The sequence below is a fragment of the Nicrophorus vespilloides genome, unplaced genomic scaffold (assembly GCF_001412225.1).
Source record: "Nicrophorus vespilloides isolate i.1.1-1 unplaced genomic scaffold, Nicve_v1.0, whole genome shotgun sequence".
Lineage (NCBI taxonomy): Eukaryota > Metazoa > Arthropoda > Insecta > Coleoptera > Silphidae > Nicrophorus > Nicrophorus vespilloides.
In genome coordinates, this window is record NW_017098544.1 from 24,027 (window position 1) to 38,725 (window position 14,699).

Below are 14,699 nucleotides of genomic sequence, written 5' to 3' on the forward strand. Positions count from 1 at the left end.
TGCAGATGTGTGTTTGATGATTGTTTGTGAGAAACTGATGCCCAACAGAAATTTTAAGCACGTTTTTATACAAAAACGAATCACCCGAAGCCACCCAAACCAACTTTCGCTCTCGAAGGTCTGGGTTACTGTAGTATGGATTATTAAACATCAATATTTAATTTGACACACCCTTTGTAATTATTTACTGCACTTATGTGTGAACAATAGTTGAGTAGTTAATTAGTAGTAGTATTTTTTTAGTAATTATTACAAAAATGCGTTTATAAGTATTTCAAATGAATAACATTATTGCATAAGTTTATGAGGAATATACATTATCATTTATAATATTTTTAGTCTTTGTTATTATCATTAAATTTTAATTTATTTTTATTGTATAAATACAAGACCCATTTGGCCGAAAAGAAGAATATAATTTACAATAAAATTTTAAAGCCCGTATTAATAACATACTTCTAAGTAATTTGTAATATTTTCTATTCAAGTACGTTTATTCATATAAGTCATTTTTATATATGTTCCTAATTTTTACTGATTTATATTCTTCAAAATAATTATTAAATGATTTTATCAAAAGCATTATAAAACGGGAGGAAAAGACTGCTAGAATAAGTTTTATTTTATATTTATATATTATTACAAAGCAAAATACCTATTATTTAATATTTTATTTGAAAATTATACCAGCAGCTCAAAATTCTGATACGTTTCCAATTACTGTGTCTGCAAAAGCTCTATCATTATATTATATACTATGATAGTATATTAAATTATTTTGCAAATAAGAACAGCTTTTAGAAAATATTTACTGGTAAGAATTAAATTGTATATGTTAAATAAATAAACTATATTAATTTTGAGAATAATAAAGTATTTACTATAGTCTCAATTAACAAGCCAATTTTCAAAGAAACGTGCTTCTTTGAAGTACATGGAACTAAAATGCAATTTCAGATACAAAGAACTTGACCTGAGTTTTGGAACAAGTAACATTTAAAAATTATGTCGCCCGTTGCGGAGCACTTTCTCAATTTTTGTTAATAGCACGGATACAAAAAGCGAAAGCAATTTACAAGGTGTTCATGAATTCTGCACATTTTAAGTACACATTTTTATAACTTTATTGATTTATTTTGCAATGAACGAAATGTTTTTTTATTTGTGTTAATTAACTTTAATAACATTGTTTTCATATTGTCTTCAAATATACTTTAAACTATTATTTACATTTTCTATTGTCTCAATGGACTATTCTAGTACCCCAAATTAATAATTTTAATTTGGACAGACTTTTTGCTAATTATGTGGCCTAAATAAGGTTAATAATATTTATAAACCTATATTTATTTGTAAAAAAAATCATAAAACATACATTTCATTTCAAAATATAATAATAACCAACTGTTACAATGGGGATCATGGGCTTTTCTTTGATTTCAATTGAATTATTTCATAATAATTAAATCATTTCATTTTAGAATGCACAAATTAAAACTATTTTTCGATTTTTTTCAGTCCTAAATATAATTTAAGTATAATCTCTTAATCTTCAAGTTATTGTTAAGAATTTTTGGATTAAAAAAAAATAACTTTTTTAATTATAGGTAGTCCTAATTTTCCCTGCAGTCTTTTAGTCTAACATTTATAATTGTATTAAAATAAGCGTTTTAACTAAGTTTCTAATTATTACAGAAAAATATATTATTTTTTATGTCGTATAATTTTATTCACAATCTGTTCATCAATGTGAACATTGAGTAAATTTAAGATCGCTGCTGACATTAATTGGATAATCTTTCCCGGTGGATAGTTTAGCAGAAAAATATGAAACAGCAACTACTTTTAATGAATTTGTTTTCATGTTAATTACAACATAATACATCCTAAAAATAGTTACACAACTTACAGAATATCCTACCTTACGTCATAATCAATTTGATCTATATTCTTTTACTAAATTTCTTCTATGTCCATGACATTTTAATAAAAATCGCTCAACCTTTATATCATCAAATAAAAATTCTAAAGTAAACATCATAAATTGATTTGTTTTCTTTAATAATATAAAATAATTTAATTAGAAAAGCAGGCATTGTATGTGTGTAAAAATTCTTTCAGAAATTAGATCCAAAATATGTTGTTTCAAAAAAACTTGTATCAAATTTTTTTACCTCGTATACTATGGGTAATCGATTCCGCCAATACCCCGGGCTGTTTGAAACCGGACTAATCGAAAAAGTAAATAGAAATATAAGAAGAACAACATAATATATAAATAAATAATTTTGTATAATATTATTTTTAGAATTTATTTTTTATTTTGTCACTTATAATTTTGTTTATTATAAATATAATGTGAATCCGGACTAATTATGGAGACTATCTAGATTAGATGTTGTTCAATTTTTTTTTCAATAAAATTGTTTATTTGTTGTAAATAATATTTTATTTATTATCATATAATTAATAACATTTACAAGTAAATTATTTATGAATGATTTTCTCGGCGTGTCCATTTTTTGTTTCATAATTTAATGTGCATTTGATATTTAACGTGAGACTACTTATAACCAAAAGTAGGTTACAATAATGAGTATCAACTAAATATACTCGTATTTTGAATTAGAACATATCTGAATGGAAGAAATCTTAAATTATAATAAATATAGATTCATGGTTAAACAAATATTAACAATAATGTTCATTGACACAACTATATAATAATATAAATATAGTCATACCTCGTTCGAAGGATACATTCTATGACATTACTTCGTAAGACGAAACTTGGTTTTCAGAGGTAAAATTACTAAAATAAAAATGACAATACGTTACTTCACAAAGAAAATGAAAAACTTTTTTCGGACAAAGAAAAATGTTATAAAACATACAATTTACATAAAAAGTGAAATTTGCCAATACGAAGTTATTGCATTTAACACTGATCCTTTAACAATAACACTGAATTGTTTTTTTTTAATTTCTTCTCTATGTTTTATCTTCTTTTCTAATTAGATTTTCTAAATCACAGAAAAACCATCACCATGATTCAATTTTTTTGAATAATATTTTTGTTCATCTAATACAAGTTCTGGCCATATTTTCCGCCAAACTACAATGAAGCATTATGTAGTTACCATTCTCCAAGAACTTTCAATGATTGCGGAATTTGTTATAATTAAACTTCGTTATTAAAGGTAACGTTAATCGAGGTATCGACTGTATTGCATATTGAAATAGTGTAAAATGAAAACAGTTCTTGAATCATTACAATACCAAAAGAAACAATGTAATAGAAAGAATAATAAATAATTTAATAACGTGTGAAACAAATGTTGACATTTCCTTAATTAACTAAACTAAATATGGTAGTCTAATTGGTCAAACATATTATTATTATATAAATCCAATTAAAAACACAAATAAAAAACAAAACGAAAACTTTGTGGTTTGAAAAATTTGAATACAATAGAAATGATTAAATATATTATCTCGATTAAAATGAATATTTGGCATAAAGTTTGTGCAATAAAGGCAAATATATTTGCATAGTTTAAATCTTTCAACACGACGTCGGTGTCTGTAAAAAGTGTTATTTTATACGTGGGCACTCAAAGATCTCAGATAGGATCAAATAATACGCTTCGGAGTGTATTCATTGTGTAATAATGGTACGATGCAAATGCTCACAAGACCTGATCAATTTGCAAATGGTTCGGATTGAACGCAAATGAATGGTCCCACTCTATTCCAGATAAAATTGGATTGGCCAAATAATATACCGAGGATTTTTAAATCGGGTTGTGAAACTTTTATAAATGGCATTCAACGGGACGCACTAATTAGTTTCTTGTAGAAAACGTAAACTTAATTTACTATGCTATATATTTTTTGAAACAGAATTACGAAATAACCTGAATTAACTGTTACCTAATACATTGTTTCCTTTACGAATATAATCTTCAATCATTTAATAAATATGCAAATTTATTAATGTAATTTATGAATGTGTCACATCAATTCATCACTTTTTTTTTCAATCGGTTTTATACGTGTATTTTCAGTTTTTGAAACAAATCTATTTTAAATATTAACAAAATATTTAATTAATTTAATAAATTTTTAATGCAATTAAATTTAAGTTTAGAAATAGTATACCTAATATTAATTGTATAATTATTATTATACTATAACATATGATAACATAATATATGATTATAACTTTGTTCATCAACACGTCTATAATAAATATGAATTCAGATGTTTATTATATTATGTAAAATAAACAAAGCATAATATTACATTAAAAATAGGTTTATGATGCTCATCAAATTATTGCTTGTTTTGTTTAATTTGACCATTTTAGTAAAATAACGCCGGTTTGATTTACGCCGATTTACAATTACGGCGCTGCGAAATAACGCTTATTAATTGTTGATTTTACACTTATTGAAACCGGACTAATCGAAAAAGTAAATAGAAATATATAAACAAGTATTTCCAACTAAAACACTATAATTTTTTATTCATACAACAGGTGTATTTTAAAATTTAATATATTATATTATTTAAATTAATTTAGTAAATTTAATATTTATCTATCGATTAGGTTTCTGCATATCCACATGCAAATTAAAAAAAAACACTAACATGTTCTATTCAACAAATGTGGCAAAAACAAAATGTAGATTCTAAATTTAATTAAATACTACTATAATAATGTTTTTTTATTGTAAAAAAAATATTTTTATATTCGAATCAAATATTACCAATAATCAAATTCACCAAAAGGGTGGCAGAAATAGGTCAGTGTAAGTAAAAAAATATTTAAAAAGTTAGTAAAACTTCATATAAATATTAATTATTGTTGAATTCAATAAATTATTTGTGAATTGTTATATTCTTATGATATAATTAAATATTTAATATAATCTCTATAAAATACAGAATTATCAATTGTATAATAGCCTTAGGTTTTATACCACAATTGTGTTTGACCTACAATAATATAATATAATAATCAATCAGGTTGAACAATCTTTTATGTAACACTTAGAAGCAATACAATCGGTTATTGACCGTTTTCTGCCTGCGGTCAAATTTTTGATTATGCAAATTTGAAAAATAAAAAAACATGTTCATTAGTATATGGAAATGATATGACTAATATCGATCAATCGTGAGAAATTGCTTTAATTCAGTAATGATCATAAACTTAACATTGTTATCAAACTTTTTTTTATCATTATCAATATGATTTAAAATTTACTTTAAAATAATATTTTTTTTATAAGAAGTAAGAAATCATAACTTTTAACATATTGTGATCTTTATACAACACATTTGTTTATTGAGCTACTTTGTATAATGTTGTTAGAATATTAGAATTATTTAAAACAAAAAATGGACACAAAGCCCTGTGTTTAAAAGTGAGTCAATATTTTTTTTAAATAAATCAATCAAAATAAAGATAATACAAAATACAAATTTAAAAAAATCGAATAAATAACTTTGATGAAATAATAATGCTGTATTATTTTTGATATTTGTTCGGAAATAATTTAATTTACAGATAATAAATTTATACAAATATGATGACGTTTATTTAATAATAAATTTTATAAGATATGATCATATTCTTTAAAGCATTTTTAGTAAATAATTTATTTAATTTTGTTTAGAAGTTGATCTAAATATTTGATTGTTTTCCAGATATTAATTTAATAATAATAATTTATTGGCCAGACATCAATACAAAAGAAAAAAATCATGCTATAAATAAATAAATAATAATAATAAAAACTAAAAAATTATAATAACTCTCATAATAAATAAATTCTAACACAAAATTAAAAAAAATATTAATAAAAAAATATTATTATTCAATACTCAATTATTTTTTTAATCAAATAGTATATTTTATATAAATGAACTAATGTAATATAAATATATTTATATAAAAATGCAGTAATGACTGTAATAAGGAATTTAATACAGGTATCCAACTTACGAACTCCCGGACTTACGAACAAAATTCAAATAGCTCTAACTTGTTACAAGGAGATATATAGTGATTAAAAAAATAAAAATTAACATGTTTTATTAATATAATTGTGATGTCTACATTGAAAAGTATTTGTAAGTAAGTATTTTGTTTTTTTATCTATTTTTTTCAAATTTATGCAGTCAGGAACACGAAATTTAAATAAAAATATATTTTGAAATGCGCAGTATCTGAGCATTCTAAAATTTGACAGATTCTAAAAAATAGTTTCGTTAATAAATTATGAGAATAACAAGAAAGCATTGCAATAAATAATGCTTATCTAAGAGATAAGGATAGAACAATAATATTTACATATTAAATAAATGAGTACGCATCAACTACATTCCTATTTATTATAGATTTAATCTAATGAAACAAAGTAAATTTAAATTCAGCATCTTATATTGTTGGCGTATCATCCATCCTTAAATCCATCTTTTTGGAGATCTGCAAATAATAGGAATAATAGGAAACATATTAGCAGGATCAATATTTACCCGGGGCTTCTCCAAGTGGTCCTTTCTATAGATCGCAGTGAATCGTAACGGTTGCTGAAACAAAAAGCGCATTTCCCCATTATCCTCTTAAGCTTCTGCCCTTTGAACTTTCATAAAAAAAGAAGAAGACAAGAGAAAAATAACAGAAAAAAGCAAATAAATGGATCGTGCAAATTGTATGCCCTAAATTTTTCTTTACGGTAAAATCTCGAGTATAATACCTACAATTTGTACTCAATTTAGGCAGAAAAATACGTAATTACATACAAAAATAAAACTAAATTCTAACAAATTAGTACAAAAAAATATTTTTTTATACATAAATCATCTCTTTATATAAGTTTATTTTTTGTATGTATTTAGTTCATCATTTACCTGCACTATATGAGGTATTTCTATATTTAGTTCCCCGATTAGTCCGGTTATGTTTCTAAAAGTTGTTTGAAATTTAAAACAAAAGTTTAGGGTTTGTATATACGAATTTTTATTGTGCTTTATAGAAGAATCCGTATTATATTCAAGATTTTACGATATACAATCGTATATAAGAAAGTGAACTCACTTTCGTGGCCGCGACCTAGAAATCGCTGCGATCGTGGCTACACTCGGTCTGCTGCTCGCCCAAAGAAATGACATAACAAGTAAATCAGATTAAATAACACACGCATCGAACGGGTCTCACCTTGGCGAAGGATGTTGACCATTGAAAGAAGGCCTACAAAAGAAGATAAAAATGGGTAGACGAAATTGGATCCGTGCTACATTATTATTATATATTTTTTGTTGTTGTTGTTCGCCGTACCTGGGTGGAGAAGGTATTAAACCAATCGTTGAGTCCCTGATACCGGATCCCATGGTTGCGTGTTGTCGAAAAGATTGCAACCAAGTGAAACGATCATGAATGAGTCGGCCGCAAATGCGGATTGCGTAATGCGATCGCACATGCAGATCGTGGTTTACATTAAATCAAAATGGATCGTATATTTACCTGGGACTCGCCCATGGTGAACTTTCTTCGGCGATTTGGTCGACCGATCGGGGCGTGCTAAAATTAGAGAGAAGAAAGAAACAAAAAATGTGGGAACTTTTAAATGTGCACATGAAGAGTAAAGTAGAAAGGATGTAGACATTAATATTAATTGTTGCACATTCGAAAAACGATCACACTTTAACACGCCTTAAAATTCAAGACGCGGCATCAAACTGGAATTGCATAATAAACAGAAATAATGACGTTAATTCGTTGCGTTTTTTCGTTTACACTTTTTTAAAAAAATGTTAATTTCTTTCAATTAATACCATTAGCGAATTGTATAAAAAAATATTACAGTGGATTGGAAAGTTCAACAATTAAAAATAAATTATTAAACCAAAATCATGGCATTTTGTTTGCTATTACAACATATATAATATTAGTGTGCTTTAAGATATAGAAATAATGATGAATCAGGTCTTTAGTAGATGCTAATAAAAAAATAATATTGTATAAAATTATTAAACAATATTGACAAAAGTGAAGATGATTTTTTAAAAGTTTTTATCAAATTAGTCAACTCAAAATTATTAACTTTTTATGATACTGTTATGTACTTAAAATAATGCAAACTGAATATTTTTTTATTGAATATTGACAAAATAGTTCAATAAACTTTATAGATTTTTTAACTATATTTATTTATTTATCATATTGCATATAGTTATTCCTAAATATTACACTTTGTATAAAAATACTAATCTCAGTAACATTATAATAAACTGAAAAATAATGCAAATTTAATATTATATTTTAGAAAAAATATTTTTAATTATTTTTATATAAATATAGGGTAAAATTTGAAACAAAACAACAGACATATGGGAATTATGTATGAAAGTGAATATATGTGATTATGTAAAAAGTGAATATTCAACATAGACTTTATATTCAAAACGTGTCATCAAACTAGATTTCCACAACAAAGAAAAATACCCATTGCCTTCAATTAATATTATTAGCGAATTGAATAAAAATATACACTAGATTGGAAAGTTCAACAGTAAAATATAAATTGCTTAATGACTCACTCATAGATTTTTTGTGTTTTTAATTATAGCTTTTCGGTTGGATCAGTATAATACATGTTTTTCCTAATATCCAAAATAAATAAATTGTATAAAATATACAAAAATATTTTTTATGCTGTTGAAAATATTATATATATATATACAATTTACTCCTATAATTATTGCATTTTCTGTGTTATATTCTCCATGTAATAATTCTCAAACTTTATACTAGCATTAACTAAAACCGTCCACATATATTATTTGATACTATCAATTTGAAGTTGCTACAAATGAATGTATATATTTATAAGCAAACTGCAAATATTTTAACAGTTTTAATATTTTATTTTAAAGTTGCATACAAAATGTAAATTTGAATAATTTATTTTCTAAATATTTCTTTCTAAACTATATTTTTCTTTAACATGCTTTACAATTTTTAAAGAATTACGTGTATTAGAGGTTCGAGATTTGATAACATAATTTATATTAAATAAATTATCTATGTAAACTTTATTTTCCTTTGCAATTATGTGTATTAAGCTACGTTAATGAATAAAATTATTAATATTATACAAATCATTAGGAGAATGAAGAATGTTCTAAAATTCATTTCATTAATGAAGTTCATGATAAAGTACAAATCACATTTAAAAGAATTAAATATTTATTGAATTTTTAACGAATTTGTGAAAATGCCTTAGAATATTAATTTAAGAAAAAAATGTAATTTCGTAATTTTAAATTATTCTAGAAGAATAAGTGTAACAAAATTGCAATTAAATAGTGATAAGTATAAATAGAATATATCAATAAAACACATAAATTTAATTTACAAATTCAAGATGTAAGCTGTACTGTTATTAAAAGATAGAATCTTAAGGTGTGGTTCTAATGTTTCGTGAAATATAAATATTGCAACATAAGTATGACATGGATGGGTGTTATACCTATGATTTTTGTAGTGAGAATTATAGTTATTAAGTATGATTCATGGTGTCTAGTTATTTTTAAAATTTATTGTATAAAGATTATCTTATTATTTATTTAGATTATTATGTAATAAATATGCGTTAATTTTTGAATAGAAAATAGTAGAAAAAACCTATTCCATGAAGACGTATACAGAAACTTCATGAATAATTTAAAAAGTTGCATGATAACGTGATAAGGGGTTGTACAATTTATAATTGTTTGTACATTTTTTATATAAGTACTAGATCAGTAATTCTCGAGAAAAATCGAAAAATAATCATAGATAAATGATATAATAATAAGATAATAATGAAGTAATACTAATCATTCCTTTTGTATTTTAGGAAATAATTTAAGTCTAAACGAGATTTGATAAATTCAAAACATTTTTATCTTTATCTAACGCCTTCTTTTTATAGAATAGTTATTAAAATTACATGTAGAAGTTATTTTAAGTCTTCATTTGCTCCTAATTTTTCAACTTACCATAATAATCTTTATTTCTACTGTATAATAAATATAAATTAGTATAAACAATAATTTAATTATGTAGTAGGCATTAAATAGAAACTGACCTTAGTCTAGATTTGGTAAGAGAGCAACATTATTTTTTTCTGACTTTTTAATAAATAATATAGTTTATCAAAATTATTTGATTATATAATATTTTCCTTTGGTCTAATTTCTAATGCAATAATTACCTATGATGAGAAGGAATGCTAGAAATTGTGGGTTGTACATCATCCCAAATTTGTTCCCTCGGACTGGCATTCCTGCAAACAATCATTATCAGACGTGCACAATTGCAATTAATCAAGTTTACTTACGAACTGGCAATTATAGATTTGAGACTATCGCTGCTGATCTTGTAGTGATGAATCAACCGTCTCGCAATTGGGACCATGCAAATCATGGAAAAAATACAGCAGAAGCATGAGAACGAGAGAGCATTCTGTATAAAGAAAGAAATAAATGTTTATATTAGGGCAACCTATAGAATATCGGAAGCAACCTATATTGCTTAGGTATTTCATGTAATGTTGATTTTGTATTAGCAAAGAGGATTGGATGACTGCTATCTAGTAATCCTATACAGATTCATTTAATTTAATCTGTGAATGACATGAGAATATAATTTATATTATCGAGTATAAAGTATAGTAGACTATAACACGAATTCCTACGACGCGCTAAAAATATTGGGACGGTTGTTTTATATAACGCGATTGTCGTACAACACAAATATGTCAATAGTAATTCCAAACATTATACGTCTTATACGAGAAAAAATCTTGTATAACACGATTTCTTACAACCATTAAGGTATTAACAGCGATATACGGAGGTCCACTGTATATTAAAGAATAATAATATTTACTAATTTCACAACATATAGAAGTAAAAAACTTAAATATATAAAAATATTGTAATTATTTACAACTATTTATAGGGTTTATGGTTATTGATCTTTTTGGCCAAAATAATTATAATTAATATGATTATTTTTGTTTGTCAGAAAATAAAAATTGTTTCATTATTAAAATTATTTTTATATACAATCTACCTAACATTCGACTTTTTTTAGCCACAATTTCTCATCAAAAGAGCCGCAGTTGCCGACCCCTGATCTGGGCGGTGTATATAATATTATTATTTTGTATAATTTGCCAAATTCCATGAGGTATAACATAGAATGCCTAGGATTTTGTACATGAAACTGTATTATACACCTCGCTGATATCTTATATAGGATATCGAAAATATTATATAATTAGTGAATAAGTTAATTACCAACGGGTCAATCAGTTCGGGGCAGAGGCAGTTCCGTGTCGAGACGAAGATGGCCCAAAGCGGTTTAGTTCTCGCCACTTTCCTTTCAATTTCGAAATGCACATGAGATCTGAACTGGTCCAAATAGTCGATCAAATGGTTCGAGTAGTTGTAAATGACCTGCGAATTGTAAAATTCCAATTTTGAAAACGCGAAATGATTTAATTGCGTGGAGGGACGGCGGCGTTGATGAGAGTTTTGCTTTAATTTTTGTATCCTCGAGGGATGCTCATTTAATTCGGCCCAATTAGCACGTACCTTTTCGGCAATTCTATTCCCGTCTACATTAACCGCACCGGCGAACTGCCTGAGCTTCCCTAAAACGAGCTCCGTTTTCTCGCGCAATGGAACCAAGACAACCTCCAATGCGGTCACATCATACAGAATGTTCTCCTTGAATTGGCTCATTATCTTGTACTCGTTATTCAGGACGTCCCTCAGCTTCAAAATGAACTTCTCCAAGCGGTTTGCGGTTCGAGTATCAACAATTTGCTTTGCCACGGCATAAGCTTGATCCATTAAACCGTTCAGGTCCTTAACTGTGACAGGCGATAATATCTTTGACCTGTAATTAGTGAGGTTCACTCTGGTCGCGGCGACTAAATCTTTCAAATTTGATTCTTGTCCGAATGTGAAAATATTTGCAGTTCTTTGCGTAATCCTAAACCTATTTATGGTAGTATTCAAATCCGACCATTTGTCAAAGTCTATCAGTTCGAAGAGGTTTATTTTATTTCCTAATTTAAAGGTGGAATACGCACCTGCATTTCTCTCTATTTTTCTAACAAAATAAGTTATTTCTTATACATCCAATTATAAATACAGGTATATTTAATGCTACAAATATACAAGATATGACACAAAACCGTTTCATTTTTGTAATTTTAATTATTTACTTGAGGGTAGTTTGTCATATTAAAGTAATAAATTGTTTATTTTTTACTTTTCTAAGTTACATGAATTAATGGTTCATGGATACAAAAAAAGTGTTATATATTATCTTGTATATTTGTATTGTGCAGGTATCTCTAGTATAACACGGTACATTTTTCTTCTAAGACGATTAGAGAATTTCACCCGAACCTTATATGCAGCATATTCATATATCATGCTATCATAAATACTCAAGTTTAAGAGACTTTCAAATGTTATGTTTGACAATTCTAATAACTCTCATTATTTTTATTATTAGTCCCCAATCGCGCAACGCAATATTTTCTCTGAACGTAAGTACCATGTTATATCAGAAATACTAATATTATATTTGTAATAACGTACCTCAATATATCCATTGTAAGCAGAGATTCGTTCGTACTTAAGATTTTTTTTAAATATCCTCCATCGCGATATAATAAACCTTCGTCGTCGAGTATTTCCGAGAGAGTTAAGTAATTGGGATCGTATAGTGGGTTGCATATGAAATTTGTGCCGTGGACAGCGAGCAGAAAGGAGGCGGCTGCAATGACGAGAAGCAGGAGGGATACGAATGAAGCAAGAGATAATCCTAGAATTAAATATGGAATTATTGTTTTATGGGGACTTTCGCATCCTGAAGGTGCTCCGCATATGAGAAATATCCATGTGATGAATGTGAAAATTGCAATACCTGATAAATACAGAGAACACATAAATTATTATATATTATAATGTATTTGATTTACATTAATGATTATATATGACTGATGTATTTGCATATAAATAGAATTATCGATTACAAAATTATTGATAAATGTCATCTAAATCTATTCATGCAGATTATTCAATATTTTTTAAATAATAGAATAATGAACTTTAATTTTATTATAATTAAATATATAATATATATAATCTATATATATAATTTATTTTGAAAGTTGTTAATATTATTTAGTTTTTATTATTATCAATCTCATAAAATAATAGTTTTCATAATATTTCATTACCAGGTGCAAAAATGTAAAAATATTGAATAAATCCATATAATTTCAGTCACATATCAGTGATTATAAATCAATATTTGCTCTTGATTTTTAAATATCTAATACTAAATGGAACATTTATATAGTTTACTATTTGTACATATAAATAGATATTTTTTTCAAAATATTGAGAAATATTGCAAACAGATGTAACAATATTTATTATAAATTAATAAATAAAAGTAGATTAAATCGATTACGTAATGTGTATTTGTTGGAAAATGAAACTACTAAAATAACTGCGTCAATATAATATCATTTCGATTATAGATTTTTGTGTGTGGAATCACTTTCAGTGTTTGGATTACCGCGCTTGTGTCTATATTTTTGTAAAAGGGCGGTACGTGGTGTATGAGGTCAAAGATAACTTACCAAGCACCACCAGATATCGCCACACGTCCCCAGAGGCAAGTTCTTCGAGCGTTGGGACAATTTTCCTGCTTGTGGTTTTTATGCTCGATATCATGGAACTAGATAAGTCTCCCAGCATCCTTAGAGCTTTATAGATTTTTATTCTATGTCTGCGAAGAAGTTTACGAATTTCTGTGAACAAATAATTTTTATATGTACATTTTAAACAAATTGTTCTGTATACAATTTTATTTATTATAATATTAACACTCTTTAGAACGAATAATTAAATAATATTATTAACAGAATTTAAAAATTTCTAATACTTAATTAACAAAAAATTTTATTAAATAAAATATGAGTAGTTATTTTATTTATTAAATTATTAATATTATTTGAAATATCAGTAAAATATTATAAACATTTTGGAAATAAAGTATTAAGATTAACATGTCGAATTTAAGTGAAACATTTTGATTGAATCACTGTTGTTGTCAAATAATTTGTTGTAAATAGCTAATAATTATGGTCAATAAAAATGTAGATTTAAGATGTTCTATATAGCTATGGGAGACAGATTTTAAATTATTTTACTATTAATTTTAAGTTGTAAAATGTTCAATAAACTATTATTGAAGAATATTAAAACAATAATAGTAATTAATATACAATTTTGAGGACAAGAGGCGGATATATTCACCCTATCCATTACTGAGGAACATTCGCGAGACGCGTCTTTTTCAAACTAAAGACAAAGTATTACGCCGCAATACAGCAGTTTCGCAAAAAAACCTGAACATGCGATGTAAAACATCTAAGTCCGCAAAGAGTAAAATAGTAATTATTACTGCATGTATATTAAGTACTTTTACTTAATATACATGCAGTTGAACGAGTTTAACCCTTTCCAAAATTTGCGCATTTTTATTCGTATAATGAAACATATTCAAAAATACACATAATATGCGTACACAAATTTTAAAAATAATGTAG

The 14,699-nt window shown here is 26.0% G+C and overlaps 1 protein-coding gene across 5 annotated transcripts in view; it reads right to left on the bottom strand.

The window, feature by feature from the left end:
- Window positions 1-6,283: 6,283 nt before the first annotated feature.
- The window catches only part of LOC108562723, a 30,962-nt gene continuing 22,546 nt past the window's right edge, over window positions 6,284-14,699 (bottom strand). Inside the window, exons 9-20 of one of the 5 annotated variants that reach the window (XM_017921142.1) lie at window positions 13,728-13,898; window positions 12,676-13,003; window positions 11,656-12,178; window positions 11,359-11,517; window positions 10,395-10,519; window positions 10,269-10,340; window positions 7,535-7,591; window positions 7,349-7,384; window positions 7,229-7,261; window positions 7,109-7,159; window positions 6,547-6,600; window positions 6,307-6,496 (exon numbers count right to left, since the gene is read on the bottom strand). In XM_017921142.1, coding sequence (XP_017776631.1) covers window positions 6,475-6,496; window positions 6,547-6,600; window positions 7,109-7,159; window positions 7,229-7,261; window positions 7,349-7,384; window positions 7,535-7,591; window positions 10,269-10,340; window positions 10,395-10,519; window positions 11,359-11,517; window positions 11,656-12,178; window positions 12,676-13,003; window positions 13,728-13,898 — 1,631 coding nt within the window. In that variant the 3' untranslated portion in view covers window positions 6,307-6,474. Of the gene's footprint in view, window positions 6,497-6,546; window positions 6,654-7,108; window positions 7,160-7,228; window positions 7,305-7,348; window positions 7,385-7,534; window positions 7,592-10,268; window positions 10,341-10,394; window positions 10,520-11,358; window positions 12,179-12,675; window positions 13,004-13,727; window positions 13,899-14,699 lie in introns of those variants that run through there. The other 4 variants (XM_017921137.1, XM_017921139.1, XM_017921140.1 and 1 more) reach the window with 4 other exon arrangements.